The following is a 15,076-nucleotide window of genomic DNA, read 5'->3' as shown; positions in this document are numbered from 1 at the left end:
GTTAGGCGTTCGCGCGCGAGACCGAGGGTTATGGATTCGATTATTGCTTGCATGGACGTGAATGTGCAGTCGAGGATTCCCATATTAGGACGAAACGGCCGTCTAGTGCTTCCAAGTTTTTAATGATTGTCTAACACAGATTGGTTCATCATTTCAACGGAACTCCATCATAATCAGATTTCTGTACAATCGTCTAATCTCTGTGAAATATAGTGTTACACGAAAACCTTCTGCTTCAACAAAGTTTAATAAAAATGTACAGTTAAGATTATGACTGAGGGCTTCCGACCTAATAAACACAGTATTAGTTCCATTAGAGGGGACCTAGCAACGAAGTAAACATACCTACTCAATAATGTTTCCAGAAAACAACCACTAAAACAAACCAACATTGAGATTACTTATTACTCAGTTTAATAGCACACGAGTTTTTTTTTCATAGGACGGTTGAAGGTGATACAACTCACAAACTTGCTCACGCTTAAATTTTCGATAAATGTAAAAGGCATTTTAGACTCTAGTCAGATTGTCTCTGATTGACAATTGACTAAAACATTTGAGATGGTTCATTCAAATGTTCACAAAGATCCCTAACACCTTCTAGTTGGCCATGTTCTTTATCTTGAATGTAAACACCCAGAAAAAAGTAAACAATATAAAGGAATAATTGGATTGCTGAGACAGAACACTGGGTTTTTAATGCTATTATTATTATTATCATCACCAGTAGTAGGGAAAAAACAAATAAGTTACAGACATTAGCCTTCAATTTTATTTTTATTCAAAAACTAACTTTGTAAATATTGTAAAAAAAGACAGAAAAATTCATGGATGCTCTGAATACATACGCAGAAACAAACGTCAAAGAGCAAATCTGCAAGTGATAAGGTTAAAGTGAGTTTTTGTTCGTCGGTGTAAGCATGCCAAAATATTCTTGCTAATATATATATATAATTTTAATCAACCTCAATCAGTCGATTTAACGCAGTGTAATGAATATATGTAATAAAGTTTTAGCTAATACAGCTTTGACATTGGTCAATCTGTGTCCATTTTATTGTCATCAAAAGACTCATCCTTTTTATCAGCTTTAGTATCTGCAATAGTTTTTCCTTCCTTTTTATGGTCTGACTTGTCTTTTGATGATTCCTGAGAAGTCGTACTTTGGGTGACATTCGAACCGCTGTCATTTGAGGGTTGAGAGGTTGTATCAGTCGTTTTTCCTTGGAGTGCATTTGAAAACGCCACTAGGTCTGAAATTGGAATTAAAATTAATTATTAGTTATCTAAGTTGTACTTATAGAACATACCGTCCCAAAAAATGTGTCTCCTTCATTTTAACATGAAGCTGTGATTTAGGATTATGTTGTGAAAACACGCGCTTTCATTTGAATGACATTTATCGTGCGAAAGTTTACGACATTTATTGCCAGTCCGATAATCAACAAGTTAAGTGAGGTTTAAAATAACTCTACAAAAATTGGGAATCAAAAGTCAAGCCTCGGCAATTTCCCAAAAATAATGATCTGTAGTAGTTTTTTATGATTTGACAATTAGTTGTACTTTAGTCAGCTGTCTTCGAATTAACAGAACACACGAAATAGTCAATTAAATCAATAATTTAGTATAGTTTACTGAACTCGGCCTGGAGTTCTTCCGGGGGCTACTGCCGGTCCCAAGCCCGGATAAAGGAGGAGGGTTGGGCATGGGGTTAGCGACCCCATCCCGTAGAAAACTAACTCGCTAAAAAAACGATAACCAGAAAAAATTGTTCAAACCTTTTAAACTCTGCCCTGGAAGTCAGTGTTTTCATTTAGAAGAACTATGACGCCTCATAATGAAAGCCGAGTTCCTTCGGAAGTCACGAGGCCAACGCCCCTTCTAACAATCAGAGCAAAAATTTTTATAGGTACATGGAATACTCGTACAATGTGGGACACGGGGAGTCTTCCAAATTGCTGCAAAAATGAGGAGGTACAACCTAGAGGTGCTTGGGATCAGTAAAACACATTGGACGCAAGTTGGACAACAACGACTAGCTTCAGGAGAGCTCCTGTTATACTCCGGCCATGAAGAAGAAAATGCCCCACATACACAAGGAGTCGCATTGATGCTATTCAAACAGGCACAAAATGCACGTATAGGATGGGAATCTCATGGACCAGGGATCATCAAAGCCTCATTCAAAACAAAGAAAGAGGGCATTACAATGAACGTCATCCAATGCTATGCGCCTACCAACGACCACAATGAAGACGCTAAAGATCAATTCTACAATAGGCTGCAGTCAATCATCGAGAAGTGTCCAACAAAGGACCTGACCATTCTGATGGGAGATTTAAATGCCAAGGTTGGGACGGACAACACTGGATATGAAGACATCATGGGACGACACGGACTGGGAGAAAGGAACAAAAATGGTGAGGGATTTGCAAACCAATGTGTCTTCAATAAACTGGTCATAGGCGGCACCATATTCTCACATAAACGCATACACAAAATCACATGGACTTCAGCGGATCACACTACACAAAACCAAATCGACCGTATCTGCATCAACAAAAAGTTCAGGAGGACGATGGAAGATATGAGAACCAAGAGAGGAGCTGATATAGCATCAGATCATCACTTGCTGGTCGCCAAGATGAAATTGAAACTCAAGAAGCACTGGACAATGGGGCGGGCAATATCACGAAAGTTCAATACGGCCTTTCTTCGGGATACTGACAAACTCAACGAATTCAAGACAGTCCTCAGCAATAAGTTCCAGGCCTTTCATGATCTACTTAACGGAGGAGGAACTACTATGGAGAACGACTGGAAGGGGATCAAAGAAGCAATCACTTCAACATGCCATGAGGTTCTGAGCCACAAGAAGCACCATCACAAGGAATGGATCACTGTTGATACACTGGATAAGATTCAAGAAAGGAGGAACAAGAGGGCAGCAATCAATACCAGTCGAACAAGAGCAGAGAAAGCCAAGGAACAAGGCGAATACACAGAACTAAACAAACAAGTGAAGATGGGCAGCAGAATCGACAAACGTTAATATGTGGAAGATTTAGCAACGACGGCGGAAAAGGCTACAAGAGAAGGAAACATGAATCAACTGTGTGACACGACAAAGAAACTGTCTGGAAATCACCGTAAACCGAAGCGACCAGTAAAAAGCAAGGAAGGCAAGGTAATCACCAACATTGAAGAACAACGAAACAGGTGGGTAGAACACTTCAAAAAACTCTTGAATCGACTAGCCCCACTGAACCCACTCAATACCGAAGCAGCACCCACGGACCTCCCAATCAATGTCGGCCCACCAACAACTGAAGAAATCAGCATGGCCATCAGACAAATCAAGAGTGGCAAAGCAGCAGGACTAGACAACATCCCAGCAGAGACACTGAAAGCAGAACATCTGGAACTCAAAGCAACTGTCAACCAACACCAAGGTCAGGATTTTCAGTACAAATGTCGAGACAGTTCTACTGTATGGGGCGGAAACCTGGAGAACTACGAAAGCCATCATCCAGAAGATACAGGTGTTTATTACTATTATTGTTATTATTAACAGTTGACTACGCAAAATACTTCGGATCCGTTGGTCAGACACTATTAGTAATAACCAACTGTGGGAAAAAACAAACGAGATCCCAGCGGAGGAAGAAATTAGGAAGAAGCGCTGGAAGTGAATAGAACACACATTGAGGAAAACACCCAACTGCGCCACAAGACAAGCCCTCACATGGAATCCTGAAGGCCAAAGGAGGAGAGGAAGACCAAAGAATACATTACGCCGGGAAATGGAGATAAACATGAGAAAAATGAACAAGAATTGGATGAAATTAGAAAGGAAGGCCCAGGATAGAGTGGGTTGGAGAATGCTGGTCGATGGCCTATGCTCCATTAGGATTAACAGGCGTAAGTAAGTAAGTAATAGTTTACTGAACTGACATTATACCCAACTAATTACAAAGAGATGGACAAAAGTAAGTAGGGCTGCTTATGTATAAAACGATACATACAGGAAAATCATATTGGTATAGACCATTTGTTCAGGCGAGAAAAACATTTGACAGGCTTACCACCTCGTCTTGCAGCTTCATCGGCTTTTATACCCAAATTGAATTGAGCCAAAACAGGGGCAAGTTCACCTGTTCGAAAAGCAGCTGAGAAGGACTACAAAAGACGAATACAATGAGGAAGCTAGTTAAGTAACAAAAACGAGTAAAAAGAGTGAAATCTTAACAAAAATGAACAGTGATATATGCAGTAAAAATATAACTGGATCTATCGTAAATTAAGTAATACATGAAATAAAGGTGTAGATACTTTAAACTTTTAACCCCAGTTTCAAGACAGTTCGCGTTATAAGCGAAGAGAACAAATGTAGATTGTGTATTGTGCAAATAGACGTGAAATCTCATGAAATTTTACGGTGATATTTGAAATCAGTGTAGCTCTCAAATCTTTATTAGATTTTGTAAAAATCAAGGTAATGAGTTTGAGTATCTTTACGCTGAACTAATAATCTATGGATAGTATCCTATAGAGAAACCAAATGATTGACTAAACTCAACAAGTGGACATCCAAGACAGATATTTTAGTGAATATTTGGGTTAACTATCTCAAACACTGGTCGATCCCCATTCAGAAACAGTTAAAGCAGGATCAGTTAGTTGTCTCAAGTTTAGAATACGATAATAACCTTCAGCCTAAGCAAGTTTCTAGGGCGTATTTTGATATTAAGTAGAACCTAGAGAAATATACAGGTTCTAATTGTTCAGTTCATATCAGTATAACACGAAGTTAATAAGATGAGAAGTTAAGGGGGTTGAGATGCATAAAAAATCAAGTTCAATTCGAATGAAATAGTAGGATAAAGATGAGGGGACAATACTGAAGCTATAAAGACTGATGTATTTGGTTTTGAGCTAGAATTTATGATGTGAAGGAGAGCGATAATCCCTGACAGTTTATTACCTCAATCAGATTAGTCTACATAGTGGCACTAAACCATTATATATGGAAGTGAGCACATTCGGTACACTAGACAATTCGTCACTTAACTATGAATTATTTTTTTAAGTGCTACAGGAACATATCATCACTACGATTTTAAGAAATATAGAACAATGGAAACAGAGATATTTATCTACACTTTTTAAGGATCATTTAAAAGTTGGTCGAAAAATATAAGCAGACTCTGTCAATGGATCAACAGTTAATAAAATATTTTTAACTTCGCATTCAAACTAGTGTTCCAACAAATGCCTAAAAGGAAATAAGTAAGAAAAATAGAGACAGAAAGTGTGTGACTGAATATCCACTGAACAAAAATATACCTTCCAATTTAATTTAAAATGATGAGATCAATTTGATACTTCTTAGGAATTAGAATAATAAGAATAATTTAAATTAGAATGTTTAGGAATATTAAGCTATGAAAGAAGTGCCTCGTCAACTGAACTGTTAACTGACAAAATTATTTTTGAAACTAAAACATATCTAACCCTTACTTTCAAAGTGGTTTTGAACTGAGATGACTGAATGTTTGCAGTGATATTTTCCAAGTCATTTGTACTCGCTGATTCAGGATCCAGAGGAGGAAGATGAGGCAACAATCTTTCTTGAATATCCGGCTTATTCAAAAGTGAATGTAAGTTATCTACGTTTAAGACATCGTTTAATTCTACCTTTGCATCATTTGCTATAGAGAATAAAAACATTATCAACGATTAAACAGTATAACTGTGTAAGTAATGTAAAATAATAATAAGAAAACCAATTAAAACAACCATGTATGAATTCATTCATGGGCACTAATAGTTTACTGTTTAAAAGTTTCCAAAACCAGAAGCAGAAGTACTGGCTAAGTGCAATAAAATCTTACTCGTAGTCAATTTAACATGTGTACAGTTAGAGACTAACAACAGCAAACAGATTCGTAATGCGTACCACTCCAAACCAAATACCACATAACTAGTCAAGATAGACCCTGCGATAAAATTAAACCAAACTACGGTGAAAAATCATCAGAAAGATTGGTCTCCCAGTGTTTTAATTTAATTGGAATTCATTATCAATGCATTGTAAAAAAAAAATCAATACCAGTCGCACCATTCTAACTTATCCACTACTATATTTTTTATTCCTTTCTAACTCTTATTCAGAGATTATGGAATTGAAGGGTAATGTTGTTCAGTCGAAGATACGGGAGGAACTTTTGAAGCATTTCAAGTCACAAGATCCAAACAGCCTGTCCGTGGCCCTTTATAACGATAATGACGAATCACTGGTCAAGGAACTTACTATGTTAACTGGAAAGACTTTGCAAACAGGAATATGATCATTTTATAATAAAGAGATCACCATTCCTATCTTTGAAAAAAGCCTTCTTGACTTATGCAACAGTTACTGGGGCGTCAGTATGCTCTTCATTGTTTTAAAGTTACTGGCAACAGTTATACCCCACAGATTGTACAGAACCTGTGAGTATTTGTGAGGAGCAGAATAGTTTTCGATTACAATATGGATGTATCGATCAAATCTTCAATTGTCACACTTATTACAGGTTGACGATCGTTGTTCCTTGATAATAGGGCTCCTTTTGACTCGTTGAACAGGATTGCGCTTTAAATCCCGGGCGAGCCCAAACTTTCCTGATTGTTGTTGCTGCCTTGAAGTGCTGGTTGGGCTTGCTTATCATGATGAACCAATCGAGCTGCACTGGCTGAAACAATCGTTGCTCAAGGTCCTACCATGCCAGACAGGTCGGTTGAAGAGCGGTAGGACTAAAAGCAGAAATCCCAAGGTCCGAATGCGAAGTCGTACGGCTGGCTGTACAGAGATGTGACGGCAGTAAGGTGTTCCCTTCAGACAACCAGTATAACAGCGATGCTGCCTTCCCACAAGGAGAGGTGGGGTTAGAGAAGGTCGGCCCTAAAAATGGACACCTCGCCTTATCCCGCGGATATCCGTTTTTGGCGGCAAGGTCTCAACAAGTACGGAGCTAGCACGAAAATTATTCGCAAAAAGCTCGTGTGTGACCGACTTCAAGCAGTTGTTCCTTGGGCACTGCGGTCACGCTCTCAGGTCATTAAGACCATCTCTAACCCAATTTTCTTTTTAGGTACCTCTAAAAGAACCCTTCCACGATGTGAACAACCGGGGACTAATAACCGCCCTCATACCTCTAACAGCACTCAAGATCACTGACCGATTGTGCTTTGGGATTAGTAATCTAAGAGTATGTCTGAGTTTATTAATACCTTGAAGGCTTTATATGCAAACACCTGAAGGAAAGTGTTAGATTACTTCTCCCCATTGTTCCGGTCCAGCAATGGGGTTAGTCAGGATCGCACAACCTTTCCAACCTCCCTTCATATCGCCAACGGCAATATTCTGGAAACAGCTCTGAAGAACGTATGTGATGATGTAAATCTGTTGCGCGAAGAAAGACTTTTCGACCATGAGTACGCAGGCAAGACTGTTTTATTATCAGATGATATAATGCCATCTAAATCCCACTTCATCAGTTGGCAGCTAGTATAAATACAGGTATTTTGTATCCTATAAACACAAAGTACTTCTGAAAGACTAATAGGAGCTTGTACCTACACTCATTCTTTGTGGTGAACCTCCAGATATAGTTGAAAAGTTTGTGTATTTGGGCAGTTGTATGAGTACTGATGGTGTGTCAAGTGAGATCAGCTTATGTATGGTGAAAGTTGAAAAATGTTATACCAACTTGGGCCATCTTTTGTGTAGTTTTAACGTTAGTCTGGCTGTAAAATGTTAGGCCTACAACGCGCGCGATGGAGAGTTGGATGAAATCTAGGGGTGATCAGGCTGAAACATAGCATCAGTTTATAACATCACTGACATGGATTGAGACCTGTTGACACGTTCAGACCACATGACTGGAGTCTGCACGATAAACAAGATCAGTAGTAGCAAACGTTGGGTAGAACAAGTTAGAACCGGTCGCACTAGAGCGAATGCATTTAGTCTTCTTTTTTCCCTAGATATTGAGTTCCAGTATTTTCATACATACCGTTTTTAAACCACAATCTTCAATACGTAAATGTTTACACTATCATTAATTACGTTATCGTGTCAACTCCTTCGGTATTCCTCTTGTTAGTTTCATCTTTCTGAACCGATGTAAGATGGTAACTTGAATAAACATACTATTTCGTAGGGCTCTCAGTTAATTAGGAACAGTAGACGTAACCACAATGTAATATACATTATTTCCCATTCAAAAATGCTAACCATATTAGTAAATGATAATAAATCTACAAATAGATTTACTATTGTAAAAATTCACAATATATGAAACTGAGGAATATTCAAGTAAATAATTGGTTCCAATAACTTTGTCAACAATCTCTGCAATTATAAGTCAATAATTATTGTATTATTTTGGTCAAAATAAGACATGATCAAATAAGCTGTCAGTCATAAGCAATAGAGAAATCTGGCATATGTGTGCATCAGCTTAATTTGCTATACCATATATCCACAGAGAAATGAAATCAAGACGAATTCCAAAATATTAGTAGTAACAGTATTAGTGCTACTAGAAAGCATTGCACATAAAAAATATAATTCAGGAAGGGAGAACGTATTCGTGAAATAAAAAGCAAAATATGCTTTTAAAACCTAAATCTAAGGGGATATGAAACGAGAATTCACCTGAACAATGAACCTGAGATGGATTACGAGCAATGTTACTCTGAGTCTGTAACCGTTGATAGAGATATTCACGAAGACCCCAACCGATTAATGTGCACCTACATTATTTTTATAGGGTTTACTATTTCACTGAGCTTTGGAAATTTACCATCCGCATGCAGTCAACGCTTGTTGACGAAATAATTTGAATGGCTGATCTCATCATCCGGTTTTACGATACGTCTTATGAGGTCAAGGATGATTTAACAAAAAATCATAATCAGTGAGTTCGGAGTAGTTAAAACAGCGTATATACGATTTTGATATTTACTTTTGGTGAAAGTATGTGTGAGTTATGTAACAGTTCTTTTTTGTTAACTAAATTTCGAAGTAACTAAATTTCTGCAGTATAAAAGTTTGGTCAAGTTTTTCGTCTATAAAATTAAACCATTACATACATGAACTCCGCATTCCAGTAGAGATTGATGAGAGGATATTTCTCAAGTCCTGAAGTTGTATTTTCCCAGCTTCAAGTCGTTTATCGGTTGTCTTTAGGAAAGAATGGAGAAAACATCTGTTATGAGAAAGTAACATCAGTTGTGACTATCAAAAACGTTTGTATGTTAACTCTGAATCCCTTTAAAAAAACAAGAATACTCATGACCTCTAAACTAGTGAACAGACTATTTGCCGATGAACAGTATTATATTTACATCACTTCTATGTGTTATTGTATTGTTTTAACAATTAGCTTTGAGATGTAGTATATTACCTATACTTTTATCGACAAGTCTAGTACCCATTTACAAATTTTTTATTAGATGACTTAAATGTTTTGTTTTCCTCGTCTGAAATACACTGAAATACATTAACTAACTTAATTGGATGTGTAGTAAATCAGAACACAAAAGGACTATAGATCTACGGTAATTTACTAATAACTTGGTACGAAACTCTAAGTGTTTATACTTCATAATACTGGATGGCATAATGGACTGATAAAAAGCTAACGGGGAAAGCAGAAAACCCTGATGAACACCACTTGAGATAACCACTTGTGACAGTTCACCATAAACTCTGACTCGATCAGTAGTGTTCGATTAGAGAGGACGTACAATGTTAATGTACTTCTTTAGGACACCTTTCCTCGAAAAAGTGCCACAGAATATCACGATCAACAGGGTCGAACCACACCTTAAGGTCATGGGATATTTGGTCTTTACATTTACGTCCACATTTGAAATCAGACTATTTTCCTCGGGTTTGTTTTTCGCGAGCTTTAGATAGACGTCAAAGTATTATTGAGACCAATATTTTAGACACTAGATTAGTTAAACTGATTCCTCCGTGATTATCACCAGGGGATTTTTATTCTTTCCTATAGACAGGGACGATCAGCGATCGAGACTAGTCAGGTAGGATAATGTCCAATTTCTAGATTTTAGCTAGGATCTCAGCTAATCTAACTGCTAAAACTGGACCACCACCCTCAAAAATATCAGAAGTTAATCCACCAGGCCCTTCTGCTCCCTATCGCTTTAGGTTGCTAATACACTTTTCAACCTCATTAAGAGTCAAAGGACTTACATCAATTTTCCATTCATGTTGCTTGAAGATAGTAAGTAACTGAAGTGCGGCTCAAGGTCAGTTGGACTGTTTTCTAGACTGTGTTTGAGGATTTAGGAAAACACCATTAAAAGTGCGAGGTTTGGTTAGGATATCAAACTGTAACGAAAAGGTCAGGCTGAGCGTACATGATCCTTAAATTTGAACACTTAGAATACTAAACAGCTCATTCAGACTAGTTAACTTGTACCGAGGAAAACGTTCATAAAATGTAGGTGCAAAGCTTACACATCAAATAATCCCCCGTAGTATGACTACGGAAGAATCCCGAAACGTCAATAACATATAAGGTTTAACTAGGAGCTAAAGTAGGGTAAGTAAATTAAAACAATTTTAGGTAACTTACAGATGGGCGTAGAGAGTTACCGCCAGTGGATGAAGTTCCTGAAGATGGTGTGGCAGTAGTCCCAATGACAGGTGTAGATACATTAGATTCATCTAGATGTCCCGTATTTAAATGACGCCCGATTGTCACAGCATTTGCTTGAGCAGATGATCTGCAAACGAATTACAAAAAAATACGTTAATTGAGTAGCAGGAACTAAACAATATGAAGTGTTGAGTATACACTTAAAAAGCCCAGAAAACCGACTAAGTAATACTTTGAATTGTCAGTTAGCATAGTGTTAGTGTAAATCAACTATCTTAGTTTCAATCCGGTAATGATTTAACTACGACAGACAATTAGTACAGGTAATTGAGACTGCTGTAATATATAAAAGTTGACGAACGCAGAACTTATTTGGTACAAAAGACAGTTTCCTCTCTGCATATATCAACTAACTTCTCATGTGGTGAAGGCATACAGCTTTGGCTTCAGTTTACGCCACTGGGTAATACTACGATATAAATAAATCGTGGATCAAAGATGAAACTAAACATCTGCAATCGGTATACGTTATACTGTAATCAAAGTGACTGGGCTGTTGCTTCGCAACGCCACTTTTGTCCAGAAGCTTAGTTTTAGACTTTATGTGATGGGAATATACTTGTCATGAAACTAGATCTTTTAAGCAAGTCACGCAGTCTTCGAAAAGTGAATCCCTTCACTACCTAGAGATTGCAGACATCTATGGGACGCATGTGTTAAACAGGTAGAGTCGATTTAAGGTCGTGATGCGATCAGACAGACTTTGTCTCAAAACCTCGGAAAGCTTAACCATGTACTCACAGATTATTCTACTTATCCAGTAGGATATACCCAAAGAAGTTCAACGGAGTATCCACACTATATTAAAACTACTAGAGACAAAAATGAGTTGTTATGCTAAGTCTAGTCAAACTTACATATCAGATTCCGAAGTTAATCCACCTCCAAGCCCTACCCCCATCGCTAAGATTGACAGATCTGAAAGAATAATTACAACTTACACAACAAAGCCAGAATATCGCTGTGAGAAAGTTGGTTAAGACTTTCAAAACGACTAAGCCAGTCACCTAAAAATGTATTGAGGTCCAGAAAATTTACTTGAGAGTGTTGTAGTTTGTGCGGGTGGAGACCTAATGTAGTCGTTTATTCTTGAACAAATGTCACTATCATTTTTTCCGTTGGGTTCCTTTGAAAATGGTTTGAAGAATAAAACTTACTTGCATCCAGATGAAAAAATGTTTGGGACCTTTGAACTTAAGAAGGTAAACTCTACCCGTTGTACATTGTGGAATCTTTTGAAACTCAGCCTGTTTGGCATTAATGACGAAATTCTAACTTAATAATTTATGCGAATGGAAGTACACCTACATCTTCAACAAGAAACGTTTTGCGATCGATCCAACAGAAGTGTAACTTTCCGTCCCCGGACTGATAAACATACACCCATCCCTTGCGAGGGTCAGCATGAACCCAGTTATCGTCACCAATCGTCATTTTCCCTGCTTTGAATTGCAGTAAATGTCGTGTTTGAGATTGCTGAGGCCTTCCGAACAGGGCAGTCCTACCCGACATGGCGAAAAAACCTAATTTGGCGGAGGCGGCCCGCTCAAGGACACAGTCTGTTCAATACTCAACACTATCATGGATATTCAGTACCTTACTAAAGATATTAAGAAGATCCTTCAAAACACATTCAGGTATACTTGCTTCAAAAAAGTAAGCAATATTAAGTGCCACAAATCATACTTTAATCTACCTTTTTTAACAACATTCAAACTAGATATTTATCTCTAATGCTGGCGTTAGAACCGGATTCACTGAGCACTTTAGAGGATATCAACTAGTTCCGACAATTATGCGATCCATGAGGACGTTTTATATGGGTCTCTTTCATTACTTAAGGCATGGCTCTGGCATATTTATATATCCTCTGTAAGTTTTGGACGTATAACAAAGAGTGAGTTTTTTAATCGAGAGAGGAAATTCTGTATCTGTTTTGTTACCAATGATGAATGAATTTGTTAAAAATTAGCTGAAGACTCGTGATATCGACATGTGAAAATTGAGTTTCAGAATTACCGATGCAAGTAGCATGATTAAAAACAGAAAGCCAACTGGCAAGGGACAGTTACTAAGCTACACAGAGAATGAGCAGGTCTTACAATCGCCTAAACCCGGCCTATATAGTATATAGTATACGGTCAACCACAGTTTACATCTTGGTTTTTTTGAAAATTGATCTATGATTACGTTCCATTTAATTTGCTGCAGGTCACAAGGTGAGGGAGGAAAAGTAACTTGCACCCAATTGTAATTTTACATCGAGTTTTGTGTTCCGAGATGGCTGTTCAGTTCGACGTGCCTGTTTAATTACTAATCCTGTGTTCCCATTTTGTTCTCTGGACTGGCTGGGCTGGTCGTGGAGCTTTAATCGTTCTTCTGAACGACATCATCAGCACAAATGTCGGGTAGAAGCGAAATGTCCGCAGGCACACACTCGACTGGAAAAATGTGAAGATCTTGGATAAAGGCAATTCTAAAAGCACCAGAGGATTTTTAGAACCTGTGCACCCAGGTCAACCAACAAGCACATTGAAATCGGTCCAATTTATCAACTATTCAGAAAAATTATGGACGAACATGGAGTTGACAATCAAACCAATCGAAGATACGACCAAAACAAAGAAGTAAAAAATGACCAGTTTAAGGTCAACAAGAACTAATCAACGTCGAGGCCTACAGAACAAGCTGTGAGACATATGTGGAGAAATTTGAACAGTTAAAGTCCACCTGAATTTTGTGCTGATGATATCGTTCAGAAGGGCGATGAAAGCTCCACGACCAAATCAGCCTGCTAAGAGAACAAACTCCATCAAAATCATCCACCTGAGCAACAAATCTCCACAATTTCAAAATGCGGTAATATGGACACAACGTTTGATCTGAAATTATTAATTGATTGGTTATACCAAGACTTTTAACTGGAAAGTTGCAGTTAGTTGAAATTTAATAAAGCAGAGGATATACACACATCTCATCATGGGATTTATTTTAGCCGACTGAGTGAGTTACTCCTTGCTGGAGTGATTTCATACTTCTTATGAATTGATCTTGCTTTTGTACATTTATTGCGTCGAAAACGTAATTTGTGTACTTCAACTTTAATTATTTAGCTTAAGATTTTAAAGTTTCCTCAAAATTTGTTTTATGGTACTCTTTTTTAGTTCGTTGTCATACTGGTGATTATACAGTGTATTCTTGTCGACCTTTTACCGTTTTAAATGTTTACAATGGTCGGCTTTACTTATAAATATGGGCAGTCAAATTTTTTCTTCCCTGTGGAGAGAAAAAACCAATATGATAAGTATAGAACCTGTTTCCACAATATGTGTACCATTTTAAACCACACCACGTACAAAAGATGCTCGGAGCATAACTCCTGTTGGCTCTGAATGTTTTACCGTTCGGGTAAGACATCACCGATCTAGAAGGCGATGAGCCCTCAGGCATGAGTTCTGGTGGCAAATGATGTGTCAATGTTGCATTTGCCGTTACATAAGTGTTGTGAAGAAACCATTTCGGGTTTCTTCAAAAATGCAATAATACACAAGTTTCAATAATGTTAACACTATATTTGCCATATTTGAAAAAGACAATAATAATAGAATAATAATAAATCTGGTCCTGTGTTATTGCGAAGAATATTGAATTGAGTTTAAAGAAGGAAAGGGAGAAAATAAAGGAATAGAAATAAAGGAGACGTGAAATCTGCAAATAGTTTAATTAGTGTGTATATAAACACAGAACAAGAATAAACGACTGTTTATGTGTCGTCAAGTTAGTAACAAAAATAAAATAGAAAATAATTATGAAAAGCTAACTTATTACTGACGTAAGACATGACGCTAGAATAAATGTTTGCTCAGTCATAGTTTAGAGTGATGCTATGAAAGTCTCAATTAAGTGAAAAGGATAGTAGAAATAACAGATGCCTGACATTAAGAGACTTCAATGCAACCGATATTAGTCGGAAATGGATGACCACCGCCGTGTATAAACTTCCTTTCGGTAGTAGGCTCCCCGGTGACGTTAATCGAGCATGGTTCATTATAGTTTGCACCCGAACCAGCAAGTTTTGATTCTAACCAAGGATTTTTGTTGTTAGACTTTGTAATCGTTCATGTGGCCGGGAATATTGACTATCTAAATGTCCTTCAGCCAATAGTAATTAGCAATCATGGTTCTTTTCATGTTTCATGCTTAGAGCTTGTGATATAATATACAATCAGGTTATGCGTCGCCCAAATATGTGGAGAGCAAAAATACCGGTTATAGAGGAGTACACTGTAACAAAGGACCGTTCAATCAATGATGGCTCATCAATCGGAGAAGCATGGTTC

At 37.6% G+C, this 15,076-nt stretch overlaps 1 protein-coding gene across 3 annotated transcripts; it reads right to left on the bottom strand.

Annotated features, from left to right (window-relative positions):
- Positions 1–705: 705 nt before the first annotated feature.
- ADRM1_1 (adhesion regulating molecule 1) lies at positions 706–12,301 on the bottom strand. Of its 3 annotated transcripts, XM_051211342.1 has the most exons (10): positions 12,045–12,290; positions 11,894–12,007; positions 11,775–11,862; positions 11,678–11,743; positions 11,594–11,639; positions 10,653–10,803; positions 9,139–9,229; positions 5,521–5,711; positions 4,086–4,179; positions 706–1,253 (listed from the first exon to the last, which is right to left on the bottom strand). In XM_051211342.1, the coding sequence occupies exons 1-10, from the start codon at positions 12,246–12,248 to the stop codon at positions 1,039–1,041; spliced, it is 1,260 nt and encodes a 419-aa protein (XP_051071390.1). In that variant the 5' UTR covers positions 12,249–12,290; the 3' UTR covers positions 706–1,038. The 3 variants fall into 3 exon arrangements, with proteins under 3 accessions (XP_051071390.1, XP_051071389.1, XP_051071391.1); XM_051211343.1 differs by adding an exon at positions 10,535–10,609 and having other exon boundaries at positions 11,594–11,743; positions 11,775–12,007; positions 12,045–12,301; XM_051211344.1 differs by having other exon boundaries at positions 11,594–12,007; positions 12,045–12,266.
- Between the last annotated feature and the right edge of the window lie 2,775 nt (positions 12,302–15,076).

This window comes from Schistosoma haematobium, chromosome ZW, assembly GCF_000699445.3.
Source record: "Schistosoma haematobium chromosome ZW, whole genome shotgun sequence".
Taxonomy (NCBI): domain Eukaryota; kingdom Metazoa; phylum Platyhelminthes; class Trematoda; order Strigeidida; family Schistosomatidae; genus Schistosoma; species Schistosoma haematobium.
The sequence above is the reverse complement of the archived record's forward strand: the minus strand, read 5'-3'. Positions and strand labels throughout refer to the sequence as shown.